This window comes from Pristis pectinata, chromosome 20, assembly GCF_009764475.1.
Source record: "Pristis pectinata isolate sPriPec2 chromosome 20, sPriPec2.1.pri, whole genome shotgun sequence".
NCBI classification, from domain to species: Eukaryota; Metazoa; Chordata; class Chondrichthyes; order Rhinopristiformes; family Pristidae; genus Pristis; species Pristis pectinata.
In genome coordinates, this window is record NC_067424.1 from 11,446,089 (window position 1) to 11,463,004 (window position 16,916).

At 39.0% G+C, this 16,916-nt stretch overlaps 1 protein-coding gene across 3 annotated transcripts in view; it reads left to right on the forward strand.

Annotated features, from left to right (window-relative positions):
• tmcc2 (transmembrane and coiled-coil domain family 2) overlaps window positions 1-15,995 on the forward strand; it is a 127,855-nt gene extending 111,860 nt beyond the window's left edge. For 2 of the 3 annotated variants that reach the window (XM_052034855.1, XM_052034856.1), the window contains exon 7: window positions 2,643-10,947. In XM_052034855.1, coding sequence (XP_051890815.1) covers window positions 2,643-2,954 — 312 coding nt within the window. In that variant the 3' untranslated portion in view covers window positions 2,955-10,947. Of the gene's footprint in view, window positions 1-2,642; window positions 10,948-15,581 lie in introns of those variants that run through there. The other variant, XR_007957896.1, reaches the window with a different exon arrangement.
• Window positions 15,996-16,916: the final 921 nt, after the last annotated feature.

Below are 16,916 nucleotides of genomic sequence, written 5' to 3' on the forward strand. Positions count from 1 at the left end.
CTATTTAATCTTTTATCTTAATCATATGACAGTGTATTTTTTATTGCTTTCCACTGCATTTCCTTTTGTTCACTATTTCTGCATATATGCATGCAAACACTCAGTCATTCCTATATTATTTATTGCTTTGGTGCTTTTTAAATATGTGCTTATCCTTGTGATTGGGTGTACCATTCTTTGTCTGCCACTGCTTCCTGCAGGTCCTGACATGTTATGTAGTTTCACAAGCACAAGAGTTCTTTGCAGTCTGGCCCAAATGAGCTGTCTTTGGTTTAATCTGTGCCAGGAATCTGAGCAGACCCTTTCACTATGGTTGGATGACAGTAGAATATGATCCTAACATCATTTGCATGTGCTCAGGAATCCTTTGTGGTGTGTGTCTGATTGTGTGCAGTCTTGTATTTTCTACGTTCACTGTAGATCCCTTATTACAACTTCAACTGATATCAGTTAAATCTGCACAAATCAGAAAATAAATCTATGGTTGAATGCCATATCACTATAAAGGGTGAAGTTATGATAGATAGGATTACATAAGCTATGTTTGTCTCCATGTGCTTGTGGAAAATTAAGGGTTTATTTTTAATGAGTTGCTTAATATGATTAAAGGATTTAAGAGACTAGATCTGGGGAGTTGAGAAAATATGGGTGTAACTTTAAAATTTAATGCCAAGCTGTCAAGAAGCACTTTACGTAAAATTTAGTGAAAATTTGAAACACTCTTCCCAGAGCTTAAGGTTTTGTGGTACTTGAACACTTACAAACTGAAATTGATTGACTTTCGATGGGTGAAGGCACTGGGTGTGTGGAACCAAGACAAGTAATGGGAATGGAGATGTGATCAGCGGTGATCTGTTTGGAGGGGGAACTGAATGGCTTGTTTTTGATCCAATGTTCTTATAAAACATGCTGTGCTGTGTAACTTAGGAAGTAGAATTTCTTCTCTATATTTCCCTGCATGTGACATTCTTGATCAGGCGGGCACAATACAGCTAGGATTGCTTTTCAGTTGTTTTGCACGGTGTGTGTCCACATAAAACATGGTGTTGACGGGGGACAGTAGGCAAGAGTTAGGATATGATATGTTAGGCAATTGGATGTGAAAAATTATCAAAAATAAGAGCTGAAGAATGCCTGTGGTGCAAATGCATGTGGGTGTATGGGAGGTTCAGGATGTTCATATCAATCTTTACTCAAACGGGCTTTGATGCGGTATATCTTGCGCTACAAAATGTATTGTTCAGACAAGGATGTTCCCGATAAGTGCCACAGTGTTTGAGTAGACACATTCCTGAACTGTCTGAACTAGGTCTGACTCATTCTAGGCTACTCTGCATTGTTGACTGACCACACAGCACTGTAGCCACGATTACAATTGCTCAGTGCTCTTTAACCTTTCAAAGGACTGAAGATCTTTTGCACTTTTTGCAGTCCAGATGTGTAACAGCTGCAAAATTAATTTTCTTTCTTTTATCCATCCTTGAATATCCTTTTTCATTCTTCCTTCCTTTTCCAGTTTGGATTCTCAGTTAGTTCCTTCTGCCAAATGTGTATCACCATTCTATCACAGATTGTTCTTCATGAAAATTCAACGTCCTAGTATTTTTTAAGTTGACGTTGAAAAGTGGAACCAAACAATGGTCTGAAGCTAGGGAGGGTACCTATTTACATGAAGGAAAATCCTGGATACTCAGTTTTTTTTAAACCTGTAAATGTTTTAATTTTGTATCCTCCTCCTTCTACTGTGCCTAAGAGGATATTATTAAATCTTTGGGTTTTTGCAGCCAGCATTCTTCTCTACCCATGTTAAAATTCCATTTTCTATCTATTCTTAAGTCATTTAGAATGAGATTGTATGGTTAAATGTATATTGGTTAGAAATTCCTTAAATGCTTACGTTTTGTAAACACTGACGACTAACAATGCTGTGTTTTCTAATTTTGTGTTTCTTGTGAGTTATCTACTTATTAAGATAAAGAGTGTTAGTAATTGATAAGGAGACTTGTCAATGTTTCCAAAAAGGGGAAAGCATAAAGTCATAGAATTATACAGCACAGAAACAGACTCTTCACCCAATTTGTCCATGCTGACCAAGATACCTATCTATGCTAATCCCATTTACCTGCATTAGGCTCATAGCTCTTTAAAGGTTTCCTATCTAGGTACCTGTTTAAAGGTCTTTTAAACACAGTATTTGTCCCCACCAGCACCACTTCCTCCGGCAGCTTATTCCACATACCCACCAAACTCTGTGGAAAAACTTGCCTCTCAAATCCCCTTTGTCTTTCTCTTCTCACCTTAAACCTGTTCCCTCTGATTTCAGACTCCCCTGTCCTTGGAAAAAGACGGTGCCCATGATCATTCACCTTATCTATGCTCTTTGTCATATTATCTATAATCTATTTAATATCTAAATTTAATATGTGTAACATGGTACTGTACACCCTCTGCTCTGCACTAAGATTACATCTCAGTTCCAACCTTGCAGTGCCCCTACAGCCAAGATGTTTTCCACAGCAGCCATCCTTTCTTGAATTGGATTGCCTGTTCAGTATCTGAACTGAAAATCCATTTGCGTCTAGCCTCATGCTGTTTTTAAGAGCTCCCTTCACTGTGTTCTCTTCTCTGTTTGTGCCCAACAGGAGGCTCTGGAGTCATGTCTTACCCGGATTACCAAATTGGAACTTCAGCAGCAGCAACAGCAAGTGGTGCAGCTGGAGGGAGTGGAGAATGCTAATGCACGAGCACTGCTGGGCAAATTCATCAATGTCATCTTGGCACTCATGGCTGTCATACTGGTCTTTGTCTCCACCATCGCCAACTTCATCACTCCTCTCATGAAGACACGGTTCCGGGTTCTAAGCACACTGCTACTAGTGCTGTTCCTTGTTTCTCTGTGGAAGCAATGGGAAAATATCGTATACTTCTCAGAACAGATCTGGTTGCCCAGTTGATCTTGACGCATTTGGAAGCTGGCAGATGGGCGTCTCTTTTTTAAAGAAGATTTCAGGAACTTGTTAATTTTCTCTTCCCCTCCCCTGCCTTTACCACTTCTCGTTGACAATAACGGGCACATGCAACTGTGCAATTCATGATAAGATGGAGCCCAGTCAGAAGGCAGATTCCTGACAGAGCTGATCAAACCACTTCTTTTTTTTAGAAGGTTTTAATCAAAAAGCCTCTGAGAAACTGATTGCACGCACTTTGATGTGAACAATGAGGGAATGCAATTTGAGGAAGACTCTGCTCTTTCTGTACTGTACCATTTCAGTATTTTTTTGTTTTCTCGTTAACTTATAACAAATATTTAATTTGTTTTGAGGGCGGAGCAGGGAGAGAAAATGTATTGTTTGCGTGAGTGCTTATATATTTATTATAACTAATATACATTCAATTATATAGCAAAAATGGTTTGCAAAATCCCTTAATCACATTGCACATTCCTGTTTATGTGAAACAATCCGTGAAACTATTCAAGTTAATTTTGAAGGCATTCAGTAGAGAACTGTTGGAGATAATTTAGTTGGACAGCTCAAGCAACTGGTGAAGGAAATCTCATTTTATTCATTTGGGAATGTTTGCAATGAAGAAATTGTTAGAATATTGGAGGAAAATTTTTAGATGCTCTTGGCAACACATCAGTGCCGTAATGGACCACTCTTTTTTAGTTTAAACTTTTCCAGTCTTGCATTCTTCTCAATTTACTCATTTGCTGCTGCCAGTGATCAGTAAGTGGGGAAACTTTCAATCACATGCTGGCCAGAAATGAAATGTCAAGAGAGTGCATTACTGAATATTGAGGGTGGGAAATCTAAGGATTTCTCTATTCAGTAGAAAGTAGGTACATTTATAGTTTGTTTTAAAAACTCATTTGAGAGTGTCACTAGGAATTAAGACCATCATGATGAATGTTACTAATTAAATTATTTACATTTTTAAATGCATTTAAGTATGATAGTTTATTGCACTTTGCTCTCCCCACTAACTTTGCAAGCATTTGACTTGTTAACTAGGCAATCGCCTTGCCCTCTCTGGCCACATTGAATCCTGTGAGTAAAAGCAAGAAGGAGCTTGTTGGGATTGGTGTTAAAATTGTACAAAGTGGATTTTCTTCCCCCTAGCTGCTGCAGTGTCAAATTGTTGCAGGGGATGTTAGCTTTGCACATATATAGGTCATGCTTGAAAACTTTAGCTTCATCAGAACACAGTAGTTTTTTTTTGTTCTTTTGTTTTAAAAATATTTTTATTTGTTATGCAGCATTTGGTGGAAGAACAAAGGGGTATTTCCCCCCAAGGCAGCAGCTAAATAATAATGAATAGATAAAGAGTTTATCAGTGTTCCCCTTTTTGCTTTCTGACCCTCCTTTCAGTTTCACAGATCATTGTGAACTAATGGGAGCAAATGCCTTAATGGATTTATTATTTTATATCAATAAACATGAAATGAGGAACACAGTGTAACACAACAGGGGAGAGATTGTGGCAGTAGCCTACACAGCAAGCAAACTCGTTATATGTAAACCATAAACTGGGCTGCAGATCAATCAATTACATGGCTGTTTTCCATTAAAAAAAACATTTTGCCCTATTTCACATCTTGAATTAACCATCCTGGTGATCTGTGGTTTTTGATCCTGACATTTAATGCTGAATCACGTAATTTTGAGTAGACTGTTGAAGCAAATACTGATTGTACTGGGGGACATTGTTCGGATGGAGTAGAGGGAAAGCAGCAGTGATAAGATTCCTCCATCACATAATTGATATTTATGTGTACAAAAATAACTGTGGTAGATGGAACGCTGAAAAAAATCACAAAGGCTGCAACATCTCAACATTTGCTTTTCTTCTTTAATTAGAACTGGTGCCCTTTTAAGTGTGTGCGTATGTTAGCTGTGGTTAAGATGGTCATAATGTTACTCAAGTCGATGCACATATTGAGGCAATGTGACATTGTTGGATGAGACCTGTCTGCTCTCCTTGGTGGCAAGAACAATTTTATGTCACTCTTTCAGGGAAAAGTAAAGGCATTATCCTGCTATCCTAGCTGACATTAACTAGCATTAGTAAAGCTAATTATCTGCCTGTTACCAAATTGCAGTTTGTGGGTCAGTTTGCAAATTGTCTGCTGAGGTTCCTTTATTTTTCTTTGAAGTATTTCATTTGTGTGAAAGGTGCTGTACAAATGCAAATCTTTCACAAAAGGCATTGTCAGGCTGAGTACTAATTTGATAAGATTCATTAAGTTAAGCAGGGTTCAGGGTTACTGGAACCTGGGTGTATAGGCTCAGTGGCCTGAAAATCAATGGGAGTAATTTTCTGGAATCTGTCTGGGCTGTGGTCATGGCTATCATGGCTTAGTGTGTGAATATATTATACAGTTCATCCCTCAAGTCAAATAAAAATTTAGTCCCAGGTTTATTTCCTAGGTTGTAATGAAGCAGCAGGGGTGGTAAGATGACACAAATTGGCTTCAATTGGAGAAGGGAAAATCAGCCATGGTTCTGTCTGCTGACCCATATTTAGCAACTTCTGCACGCATTCACATGTTGAGGTTGAGTAAGACTATTGGGCTAAACCATTACCTCGTCCACAATTGAGTAGCATTCCTGCTGTGGTTTTGGAGCTGGTGCACAAAAATGATAGCTTGAACAAGGAACTGTGTCGATGCAAGGAGTCAATGTTGAGGAGGGAAGGAGAGAAAATGGAAGCTGAGAGAGGCTTTTTTAAAAAAAGTTGGGAAATAAATAACTTAGTCTATTTGTACTGCAAGTAAACCAAATCACAGCATAATTGGCACTAGTATAATGTGTGAGGATGTGGTGTCAGCAGGGTCTAACTAATCCATCAGTAATACACTTTGGTATGTATAACAGGAAGGGCGATAATCCGAAGTAATATGCTGTTAACGCAATTAAAGTTCTCACCATGTAGGAAGGGATGTGCTTTCCTGTACAGGAACAGCATGAGGAAAAAGGAGTGTACAGTGTGAAGGTCAATTTCTAATCTCCAGTGTAACAAGACATGTTTTTTTAATATAAAAATTAAAATGATATAGGGACATTACATTTCTAATTTGTTTGACTCAGATTTAATATATAATGTTTATTTTTCCAGTTTTAATTCCTAGACGTACATTTATAAAGGGAGCTGATTTTGTAAACTTTCGTAGCTACACCATTGCCCTCCTGAAAACAATGGTGCTGCAGAACTTCCACTGGCAAGAGGGTCTAATTATAATGTGACAAGTTTACCTGGTTGTTTCCATCAATAATGGACATAGGGATTTACATTGGAAATTTAAGGACAAATTTTAAATAACGGATTGAATTATGTTTGCATAGCTTGGTCCATTTATCATCATTCCAACACTCCTCTGAATGTAACATCATGGGATGATGATCAGTAAAATATATTAAAATAATTCTGAATAATGTTCAAAGTAAATAGATTTCTGGAACTGAGTTACAAGTAGGTTACATAAAATAAGCTAATCACTGTCCCACTTATTCATTAATGTTAATAATTACTGGTCCCAAAGGACCATGATTTAAGACTTGGCATTTGATTTTGTTAGTTTGAAACTGTGTAGCAAATTTCTCCCTTCACTGCTGGTGCCAAAAGCTCAGTCTGTAGCCCATCAAATTACATTCCTTATGATTACACTTAAACCAATGAACTGGTTATCCGGTAAAACCGAAATTGTTGTGCATGATGGAAATCTGAAGCAGAAATAGAGAATTTGGGGAAGATACAGCAGCCTGTCAGCCACCTCTGAGCAGACAAGATAACTTCCAGGGTGTGAAACCTTCCAATTTGAAAAATAAATTGCAGGCATGTTAATAGGTTCAGAAAAATGAGAGGGGACAAATATACATAGGCAAACTGTAGGAGGAATTATGATTGGAATAACAGAACAGATCTGTTTTACCATTTCATTCATAAGCCTCTGAATTTGTAAATATATATTTGTACATATGTAGACCCTTCCCTCTTTTTCTAATTGGGTTTCCATGCACTCCTTATTTCTTTGAAGAGGGATCTATATTCTAAATGGAAAATCAATTTTAAAATAATGTATGTTCTTAAATCTTGCCTGTTCTCTCCACCTACTGACTCATCTGCCAGGGATTTCCACTATTTTCTGTTTCTGTTAAGTTAGTATTAGGGTTTGGTTTTGGATCTTTCAGCAAATAGTGATCCATCATAAAGCCTCAGAAAATGAGTTAGGTTATTGTAAAGTCCATCATCAAACCACCAAAATGTCTGTGTGATTTGGTGTGTCGACATATTCTAATTTTGCACAAAAGCAGCAAATGGAGTTCAGACTTCAAAAGCAAATCTACAAAAAGAAAAACAAATGTTCACCGCAAATAGTATGCCCTGGTTACGGGCGTGAAACTGGAAGAGAACTATACAGAAGGTAAATGAACAGGAAAGGCATCATGCTGTAACTGCAAATCTAAAAACTTTTGGGAGGACCTTATTTCACAACTTTTGTACTTACAATTTTGACACAGCCATTAAATTTTCACATGTTGATAGTCATATAATATTAGAGTTTGTTGGACACAAAGTTTAAAAACCAAAGTTTTCATTGTAGAAATGATCCCATATTGGGGAAGATTTCTGCTATCACTGTAGTGAGTTTGTAAATAATTCCCATGTATGTGATTTTAAAAACTACTCTATGATAATGGAATTCATTCCTCTTGTGTGTCAGCAGCTAGACAATTAATTGATTATTTTCCTTTTCAACTTTAAGAGTATTGTACTTTGAGATTTACTGCCACTTCCTAAATGGAGCTCTCCCTGGGGATCTTGCAGCTCTTGCACCATCAAGCACTTTACACAGGCAGAATAGACATTGTAGTAAGGCTGTCAAAAAGGCACTATTACCTTGGCGCTCAAATGCAGGAGGTAAGTGATCCTGTTTTGGGAGAATAGCCTCTGTGTGCTGTACTGTATTACTGTTATTGCACTGGACTATGCTGTGAAAAACATGGCTAAAAGATTGAATGCACAGGTCCTGATGCTTCACCATTTTACTGAAACAGGCTGTCTTAATCTGATGACAGATTTGTGGACCTCCATTTTCAGGGGTCTGTTATGCCATTGGTTCTCTGAATGTCATGTTATTTACATTAAACAGTGTCACTAACAGAGGAAGAATAGCATGTCTGCCATTGGCTGCAACTTATGTTATTAACATTTATCTTAATATGGAAAGAGAGGATATGTCATGGAACACAATCTAATGCCTAGTTTATTTTGTTAGTAGGGGTCTCTGGTAACTAACCAGGGTTAAAATTATTTATGAGTGTATGAAAGCCAATCTTTCAATTGAAATAAAAAGAATGGCTCCGTGCAAATGGTATGTTTTATTTTTTTACGTAATTAATCGGGTTACGTATGCTCTAATGTTGCCTTTTATGCCTTATGAACTGGATCCCTGTTTCCACATAAGATGACAAGCTGCCAGTTTGAAAGTAATCAAAAATGGCATAAACAGGAGGTTGTGTTGCGAATCAGGAATACACTTTTTATTTGAGGTACATCCCACATGCAGTTAAAAAATGATATTTGGAAGGTGAGGTTTGTTTTATTTCAATGACCTTTGCTCCATGCCAGTGGTTCTCCCTCCCTGTTAAAATTACTGTATGACTGAGATTAGGCTTGATCTGTTTTCTGGTTGGACTAATGTTGTATCGCCCTGTTTTATATATGGACACTTTCTAATATAGAGAACTATGAAGGATATTACTAATTTCTTTTAACTAAAACAAACCTCAACAAAAAGTACTGACCTTCAACTACTTCTTCTTTGCTTAACTAAGTACCTAAAATGCTCTACGCTGTTTCCCTAATGAACAAGGCTGCAGTGTGAGAGCTGATTCCATTCAAAGACGTGTGTATTATTAAAATCTATCTTCTGTTCAAATGGAATTACAAGACAGTTCACCAGTTGCATCAAAGGGGGTACTGCTGCTTATAAAGCACACTTATTAAGCGGATTTACAGCAGTAGTTCAGCTTTAATTTCTCGGCTATGCAACAGAACTGGAAGTACCATCCTAATTCTGGATTTTCAAGGTTCAAAGACACACAAGGGGTAAAAACTAGTGGACATCCAAAAAATACACAACCATCTGTTCAAATGTGCAATAAGATCCTAGAACAGGGCACTCCAGCTTTAATGCTGTATAAACATTTGCCTGTGCTTATGGTTCTCTCCCTCAACAGAGAACATGTGTGAAACTTGCACTGTATTTCCTCAAGACAGCTTTATTGATTGGAGGGAAAGGTCCACTGTGTTGCAGTAAAGAACATGGAAACCTGAAGGTTGTGTGTTACAAACACTAACTATATGGAAGTCAGAAGTCCTTCAATTGCTGAAGCCAATGTAATCTACCACAATACTCTTTGCATGTTACAGGGTCTAAAGTTTATTTTGTTACTTATTTAATGAGACAACCTGAAGTTAAGTTATACTATATTTGTATTGTTGATTGAATTATTTAATTGCTCTTCTTGCTGACACACCCATATGTGTTGCTGATTCTTGACACCTTGCAGGTCACCTGCTTCACATTTTATTGTTTCACCAGGTCCTGGGGAAGAAGTTTGAAAACTCTCAGACTGTTTCCGTGGCATTTCTAGATATTTCTAGTGTAAATGTTGATATTATTCAGCAATTGGATTAGTTCCAATGCTATTATTTCAAGGTTATACTTATTTAAAATATGCTTTCTTTCATTTACTTGTTACATGATATTTATTACTTAAAAGCAATTGTTACAGATTTTTCTCTGCAAGCCACAAACAATTGAAAGTACTTGTTTGTACATGGGAGATATGTTCAGTTTTGTTTTTTTTAAGAAAATTTGGTTGTGTTGTGAAGTCTTTCTAGAAGAATTATGTGCTCTCCACCCTGTTATAAGATGCATTACAAATTCTTAGGCCACCTAGAAATCCATTCTATGTGCAGACCACTTTGTGCACGAATTCGTTCCTGATTATCAGTCCTAAAATTAACCATTATTTGAACCTCTTAATTGTTTACCACAGAGGGTTTCAAAGTATGTATTGATATAACAAAGTTTATCAGGATTTAACAACCTTGTACCTCAGCATTTCAATGTTTCTCCACTTCCAGTCCAGTGCTAACGCCATGTAGATCATTTCATTCTGGGTGTGTGCATCACCTGGAGCTGTATTTGGGGTACAGTGTTAGACCAAGGCTAAGTTCCCAATCTCATCTAATGATGAGGCTGAAAAATATGTCTGAGCAGCCATTAGATGGCAGTGTGCTTGTGACATTCTGAATTACCTGAGCATGCTTGGAGGAATGGACAGAGATCAGAGGACTAACCCGAACTCTTGATCTGTCACAAGAGGACACTCTGTTCTAACGATAATATTGAAGTGGTTGGAGACGAAAACAAAATTAAAACTTGTTAGTGCATGGATTTCAGCAGGAAGTTAATTAAATTATTAGATTATTTAAATCTGAAACTACCAATTTTCAGGCCAGCTTCCCTGACCCTCCAGATGCCCAATTGACATTGGGCTCATTTTCTTTACCACCCAAAGCATACACCAATGCCAAGGAATTTAATGCCTGTACTTTTGAGATATTCAGGTGGACAAAGAATCATTTTTTGGTTGGGAGGAAAAAGCCTCTGAAGAAACATTACTGAACAAATAATGATCTATTCAATGTTAAAAAGAGTAAGGATAAATAATTAATTGTTACCTTTTGGTTACTGAGTCCTTGGGAAATTTTACCAATCAGTGTTCCTCATTTTTCAAATGTGCACAGCAGAATGTTTTGGGCATGAGTTTTCAACTATACACAATATATATTGGAATATTCCATCACTCATTGATTTTACTTTCTGGAAGAATAAATGTTCTAAATAACTGTACAATTCACACAATCAAAATAACTGGAAAATAAAATTATCAAAAACAAACAGTTTTTCAATAAATTTATTTGGAAATTTAAGATTTATTTGTTCCCAGGATATTACAAGTGATTCAGCTTACAATAATTCACTTCACCTTCCGTCAGTCCTGACTCCTAATTGTATAATTCGGGACCTGTCCAAGGAATTCCTGGATACACTCGTATGCTCCTAAACTAGCGGAGGCTCTAAAAAGGTCAGTCAGCAGGTGATTTCATTCTCACCCTGTTCTTCTACTACTCCTAAGGATATTCGTCTTGCCTAGAACTATTATTTAATCAGTGGTGCTAACTGGTTATGCAGGTGAGATTCTCAGCAGGAGTACACTGGACAACAACAATATTGGTTTGTACTTAGAGTACCTAACAATAGTTCATTGTCCCAAGGCCCTTTACAGCTGTGTTTAAAAATAACATTTAACATGAAACCATGTGCATTATGTTTTAGCTAATGAAAAAAAAAATCAAAGGTAGGGTTTAAGGGCCATTTTATAGGGTGTGAGAAAGGTGGTAAGGTTTTGTCCCCTCTTAAGCAGCCCCTCTAAGTTGAGGTTACCTTGTTTGCTCTCCATTTCAGACTGATGAGGCTTGTGTGGGATGTGCAGGCTCTGCTACCAGTGGAGGAGAAAATGCTTGGGCAGTAGGTTTTTTTTGGGGGTGGTGGTGCATACCTTCCTCCATTGCATGGCTTAAGCAAGTTCTTGGTGCCTTCCTAGATGCTCTTTCGACATGTTAATTTATAACAGACCACATCTGTTTGTGAGTTAGTGAGTATGTTACTTTTTTTTTGTAACGGAGTCATTGAAAACATTCTTGAACCATCTTGTCTTGGTAATCTCCTGCTGTGGTGGAACTCTGAGAGGAGTGTCTGTTTCAGAAGTCTGGTGTTTGGGCATGCTAATGATGTGAGCTCAGTGCTTGGGGATGTTTATTTGGGCAAGGATCATTGTATTGCGAATGGATTTGGGGAACCTTGTGGATGCAGTGTTGGTGGTACCCTTCCGGTATAGTGAGGTGCCTGTTGTAGACGGTCCTCCCCTCTGCGGCATACAGGAAGGTGGGGATTCACGCTTTCCACACCAGTGTCTCCAAGATGTCTTCCCTCTACCGTAGTTGATATCACTTCATCTATTTTCTACATCTCTGCTCTCACTCCCTCTCCTTTGGAACAAAGCCAGGATAGACTTGCCCTGGTCCTCGCCTTTTACCAAACTAGTTGCCGCATTCAACGGATTATGCTCTCCATTTTCCGTCGGCAAGTTTCCACCACCACACACAACTTCATCTCCACTTTTCAGTATTTTGAAGGGACTGTTCCTTTCGTGACTTCCTGGTCCACTTTTCTGTTCCCAACAACTACTCACCTTGCAACACTTTCCCACGCAACCACAGACAGTACCACACCTGTCCTTTCACCTCTTCCTTTCGCACATTCCAGGGACTTAACAGTCTTTCCAGATGAACCACTATTCACTTGCACTTCTGACTGAGTGTAAAGCATACGATTTTCACAATGTGGTCTCTTCTAGATTGGAGAAACCAAATGCAGATTAGGTAGCCACTTAGCAGAGCAGCTGCATACAGTTTGCAGAGATAATTCAGAGCTCCCTGTTGTCTGGCACTCAACTTCTCCATCTCACTCTCAATCTGACCTATTTGTGATATTGGCTCTGTAGTATGCCACAGAGGTACTGTCCAGAGGTTTTTCTCTACTAGGGCACTCTGACCTTCTGGGCATGTCCTACACCCTGCATTTTGAATTCCTTTATCTTCCTTTATTTGTATTCTCATTTTCTAACTGCCCTTAGGTCAGAGCATTTCTTCACTTTCTCTCCAATTAGCACATCAATCAGATGACCTCCATCCCCACATCCCTACTGAAGACATTTGCTTTTTCCTATTCATCCCTTTCCCATCTTCCCTGCAACTTTCTTTATACCGCCTGATACCTCAGATACCACCTGACTGGCTGTGTTTCCAGTACTCTCTGTTTTTATTATGGAAAGTGATCCATGTTTTCCAGATACTCATTGTGAACCTCTGTTGTCAAGGAGTGTTGTGGAGCTGGGGCAGGTTGGTAAAAGACTTTAGTTTTCCCCGTGTTTTATGTTAGACCCACTGCACCTTTCAGTGAATGAGTTGGTTATGATTTGGAGCTTTGTCTCTAAGTATGTACGTGCACAAGAGTCATCTACATTCTGCAGCTTGAGATTAGAGTGATAGATGTTGAACAGTTTCCATTCATCCTCTAGACTAGCTCCACTCCAGTGAGAAGTTTGTTGGCAGTAAGTAATAACTATTAAGAAAATTAGAGAATGACGCAGCCCATGTCTGGACTGGGATTGGATCTGTGATGGATCCATTGTTTATCCATAGCTTACATGTCATCATGAAGCAGATGGAATGGAGACAAATTTTCAAGGGCAATCAAATTTAGGAAGGCTTGTGCACAGTTGACACTATGGAGGCTTTTGCAAGGTTGAAGTAGTGTGTATAATGGTTGATGCTGCTCCCTGCAATGATTTTTAAAGAAGTTCTCGTGAAGAATGTGTCCTTTGGATTCTGTCCATCAAGGTATATGGTATGTGACTTGGAATTGTTCTTTGGTCACTGGCAGATGGTGCTTAAGGAGTCCTTTTGCTATAACCCCTTTGTTATTGCCAAAATCAGATTTGTTACCTTCCCTGAAAATGGTCATGGTCATTGGTCATGAGATGAGGGCATCTGAGGCCCTCTTCTTGGCAGATGAGAGGCAGGTTCTGAATTTACAGCAGAAATTTCTGTCTGTTAAGGTTTCAACCTTCACTATGAATACCATCTGTTTCAGAAGCCAGGTTTCTTGGTTATCACCAGTCTCGGGTACCGGTGAGACTGGACCGGCCGTGTGGGGCCCAGGTTGCCAATGGAGCAATTAAAGTCTGTGGTCCACAATAAGTTCAGATTGGCTGAGTGCAGTGAATAACAAGACAGTTGGACTGAGAAAGGTTGCAGAGTGTGCACAGGCAGGTTGTTTATGTTTAGTGTGTCCCTCCAAAAGCAGTCAGATTTAGGCTCCTGCAAACACCTAGCTACTGAAATGTGCAGGGATTGGGAAGCAAGAGTGAGAATTTTAAAGTCATAAGCAACTCTACTATTTTGTGTTCTCCTCCTCCTCCTTCCTTCTCCTCTGCCTACTACCCCAAGCTCAAGCTGCTGTTCAGGAAATACTAAATGGCCTGTACACTTTGTGCTTTAGCAGCAAAAAATAAAGCGCATCATCAGTGACGGTATCTCTCTGGCAAGCCAAGTGTACACCCAATCCACAGGAAGCTTCATGTACTTTCTGACTAGAGGTTACAGGATAAAGTCAGGTCATTTGCACTCTGTAGAGGTCACCCTTCACTCTGCAAACAGCTCAGGGTGTGTCTTCTCCATTTCCCAGTGTTCGAGGGTCACAGCTGCAAGATTTTCATCACGTATTTCCGTGGCAAAAATAGTTTTGTCTGCAGCTGTACTGTAGATTACCTCCATCATAAAATATACAATTTATTCTGAAGGATTTTAGCCAAAAATTCTTCTCCCACTTTCCACTGTGTTTAACCATCCAAAGATGGTAACTAATGTGGGGTACTAGAGGTCATCACACACAAAGCCCCCTCTTTGCTGTTGCTCATTTAGTTAGGAGTATGAAAGACCAACATTTATCCAATTCTTCCTGACATTTGGATTACGATAATCCAGTTTCCTCATCACAACTGCAGGAACATGGCTTCAAGTTTTTTGAGGATCCGTGATCATGTCACTGGGCGAAGGAAGTCACATTTAATAGTGTAAATGTAGGAGGCACAGTCCAGCTATTTGAGCAACACACTCAAATAGGTACAATTGCCTGTAAATTTGGTCACATGACACTGCTGCCTTTTGGACATGTGTTAAACATATAAGGCTCAGTTTTTATTTGCCCAAATAAGAATTCTTAATACAAACACATAGAGCATAAGAAAAAAAAACTGAATGAAGTTTGAAGAACTGAATTTGACCATTTATTGTGACGATATAACTGCTATATATCAGGTATGGAAACTAAATCTAACAGGTTACAAGAGAAATAATAATGATAGGCCAAGTGGAGAGGAGCAGGGGAAGTGTTTCTGATTAACTCAAGTTAATGGCAATGGAGGATATGAGGAGCTGGCAGTGGAAGGATTGGTTAGATTATGGCTGATGGTACTTTCTCCGTAGTCCCAACTTGAGATTCTATTTAAAAAGTATCTAACTCAGTCTTGAAATCTCCACCTGTCCCACATCTCTAACCCGTAAGGGGGAAGAAAACTTGGGATTCCTTTACCACCATTTGGAGAAGTGCTTGCTAATTGCATTCACAAACAACCTAGTTCTTGTTAGCCCATTTTGATTCCACCACAAGAAAACAATCTCTGTATCTGAAATACCAAATCCCCAACTTATTAAATGCCTTCTTCAGATCACCCCTCAATCTTCAATACTCCATACGTGGGTAAGCTGGTTAAAACAAAATCTAAGCAGGGACATGCAGTGGATACAAGAAACAAGTCAGATAAAATATTCATTGTGTCTGTCATTTCAATCCAATCAGATTTATCTTCCTTTAACAACAGGAAGAAGCAACAGATGAAACTGGAACGGATGAGGTGGTTCTACTCAGAACAATCATGGACTTCTGACCAAATGACATCCTCCTCTGCAGTAACAAGTCTAGGATTTAAAGACTGGTGGGGGAGCCTGAGACCCGTGCAGATTCTAGGGTCAGGCACTCAATTCTGATGGCTTTGGGAGAAATCAGTTGCCCAATATGCATGACAAGTAGCCCTGTTTGAGTAAGTGATGGGGCATTTTCTGATGCACAGAGAGAGAAAATGTCCTTACAAATGTGTGTGTGACATTGTGAATCAATTCTGCATTACAACAGTAATTACATTGGCTGTAAAAGTGTTGAAACATCCCTAAATAAGTGAAAAGTGCATATAAAAACAAATACATTAAAAGGTTGAGACCGTTTTGATGGAAATTTATTGCCGAAGTTGAAAGAACCTTGGCATTACACTTGGACATTTGATTCAAAGAAATCACCAAGCTTGGTGTGAGATTTGAAAGGCCTAACCTTAAAGTCAAAGTCAAAGTTGAGTTTATTGTCATATGCACAAGTACATGTGTGCACAGGTGCAATGAAAAACTTACTTGTAGCAGCATCACAGGCACATAGCATCATATAAGCAGCATTCACAAGAAAAACATAAACACAATTTTTATAAGAACAAATGCAATTGGAACAAAAAAACAAAGTCAGTTTTAGTGCAAAGTGATCAAAGTGGTCATAGTGTTGCTAAACTTTAGTGATTAGGCTTATGCTGGTTGGTACAAGAACTAAATAGTTGAAGGGAGGTAGCTGTTTTGATACCTGGTGGTGTGGGACTTTGGGCTTTTCTACCTCCTGCCTGATGGTAGCTACAAGCAGATGGCATAGCCTGGATGGTGGCAATCTTTGATTATGGATGTTGCCTTCTTGAGGCAGCACCTCCTGTCGATACTACCAATGGTGGGTAGGGATGTGCCCGTGATGTATTGGGCAGAATCCACTACCCTCTGCATCTTTTTGCGTTCCTGCACATTTGAATTGCTGTACCAGACCATAGTGCAACCAGTCAGGATACTTTCAACAGGACATCTGCAGAGGTTCGTTAGAGTGTTCAGTGACAAGCCAAATTTGGCAGGCTTCCCTTGTGATTACGTCTATGTGCAGGGCCCGGGACGGGTATTCTGATATGTTAACGCCCAGGAATTTAAAGCTGCTGACTCTACCATCGATCCCCCAATGTAGACTGGTGCATGTTCGCCCTCCCTTTCCTGAAGTCAACAAACAGCTCTTTGGTTTTACTGACGTTGAGCAAGAGGTGGTTGTTGTGGCACCACTCAACCAGGTGTCCTATCTCGAT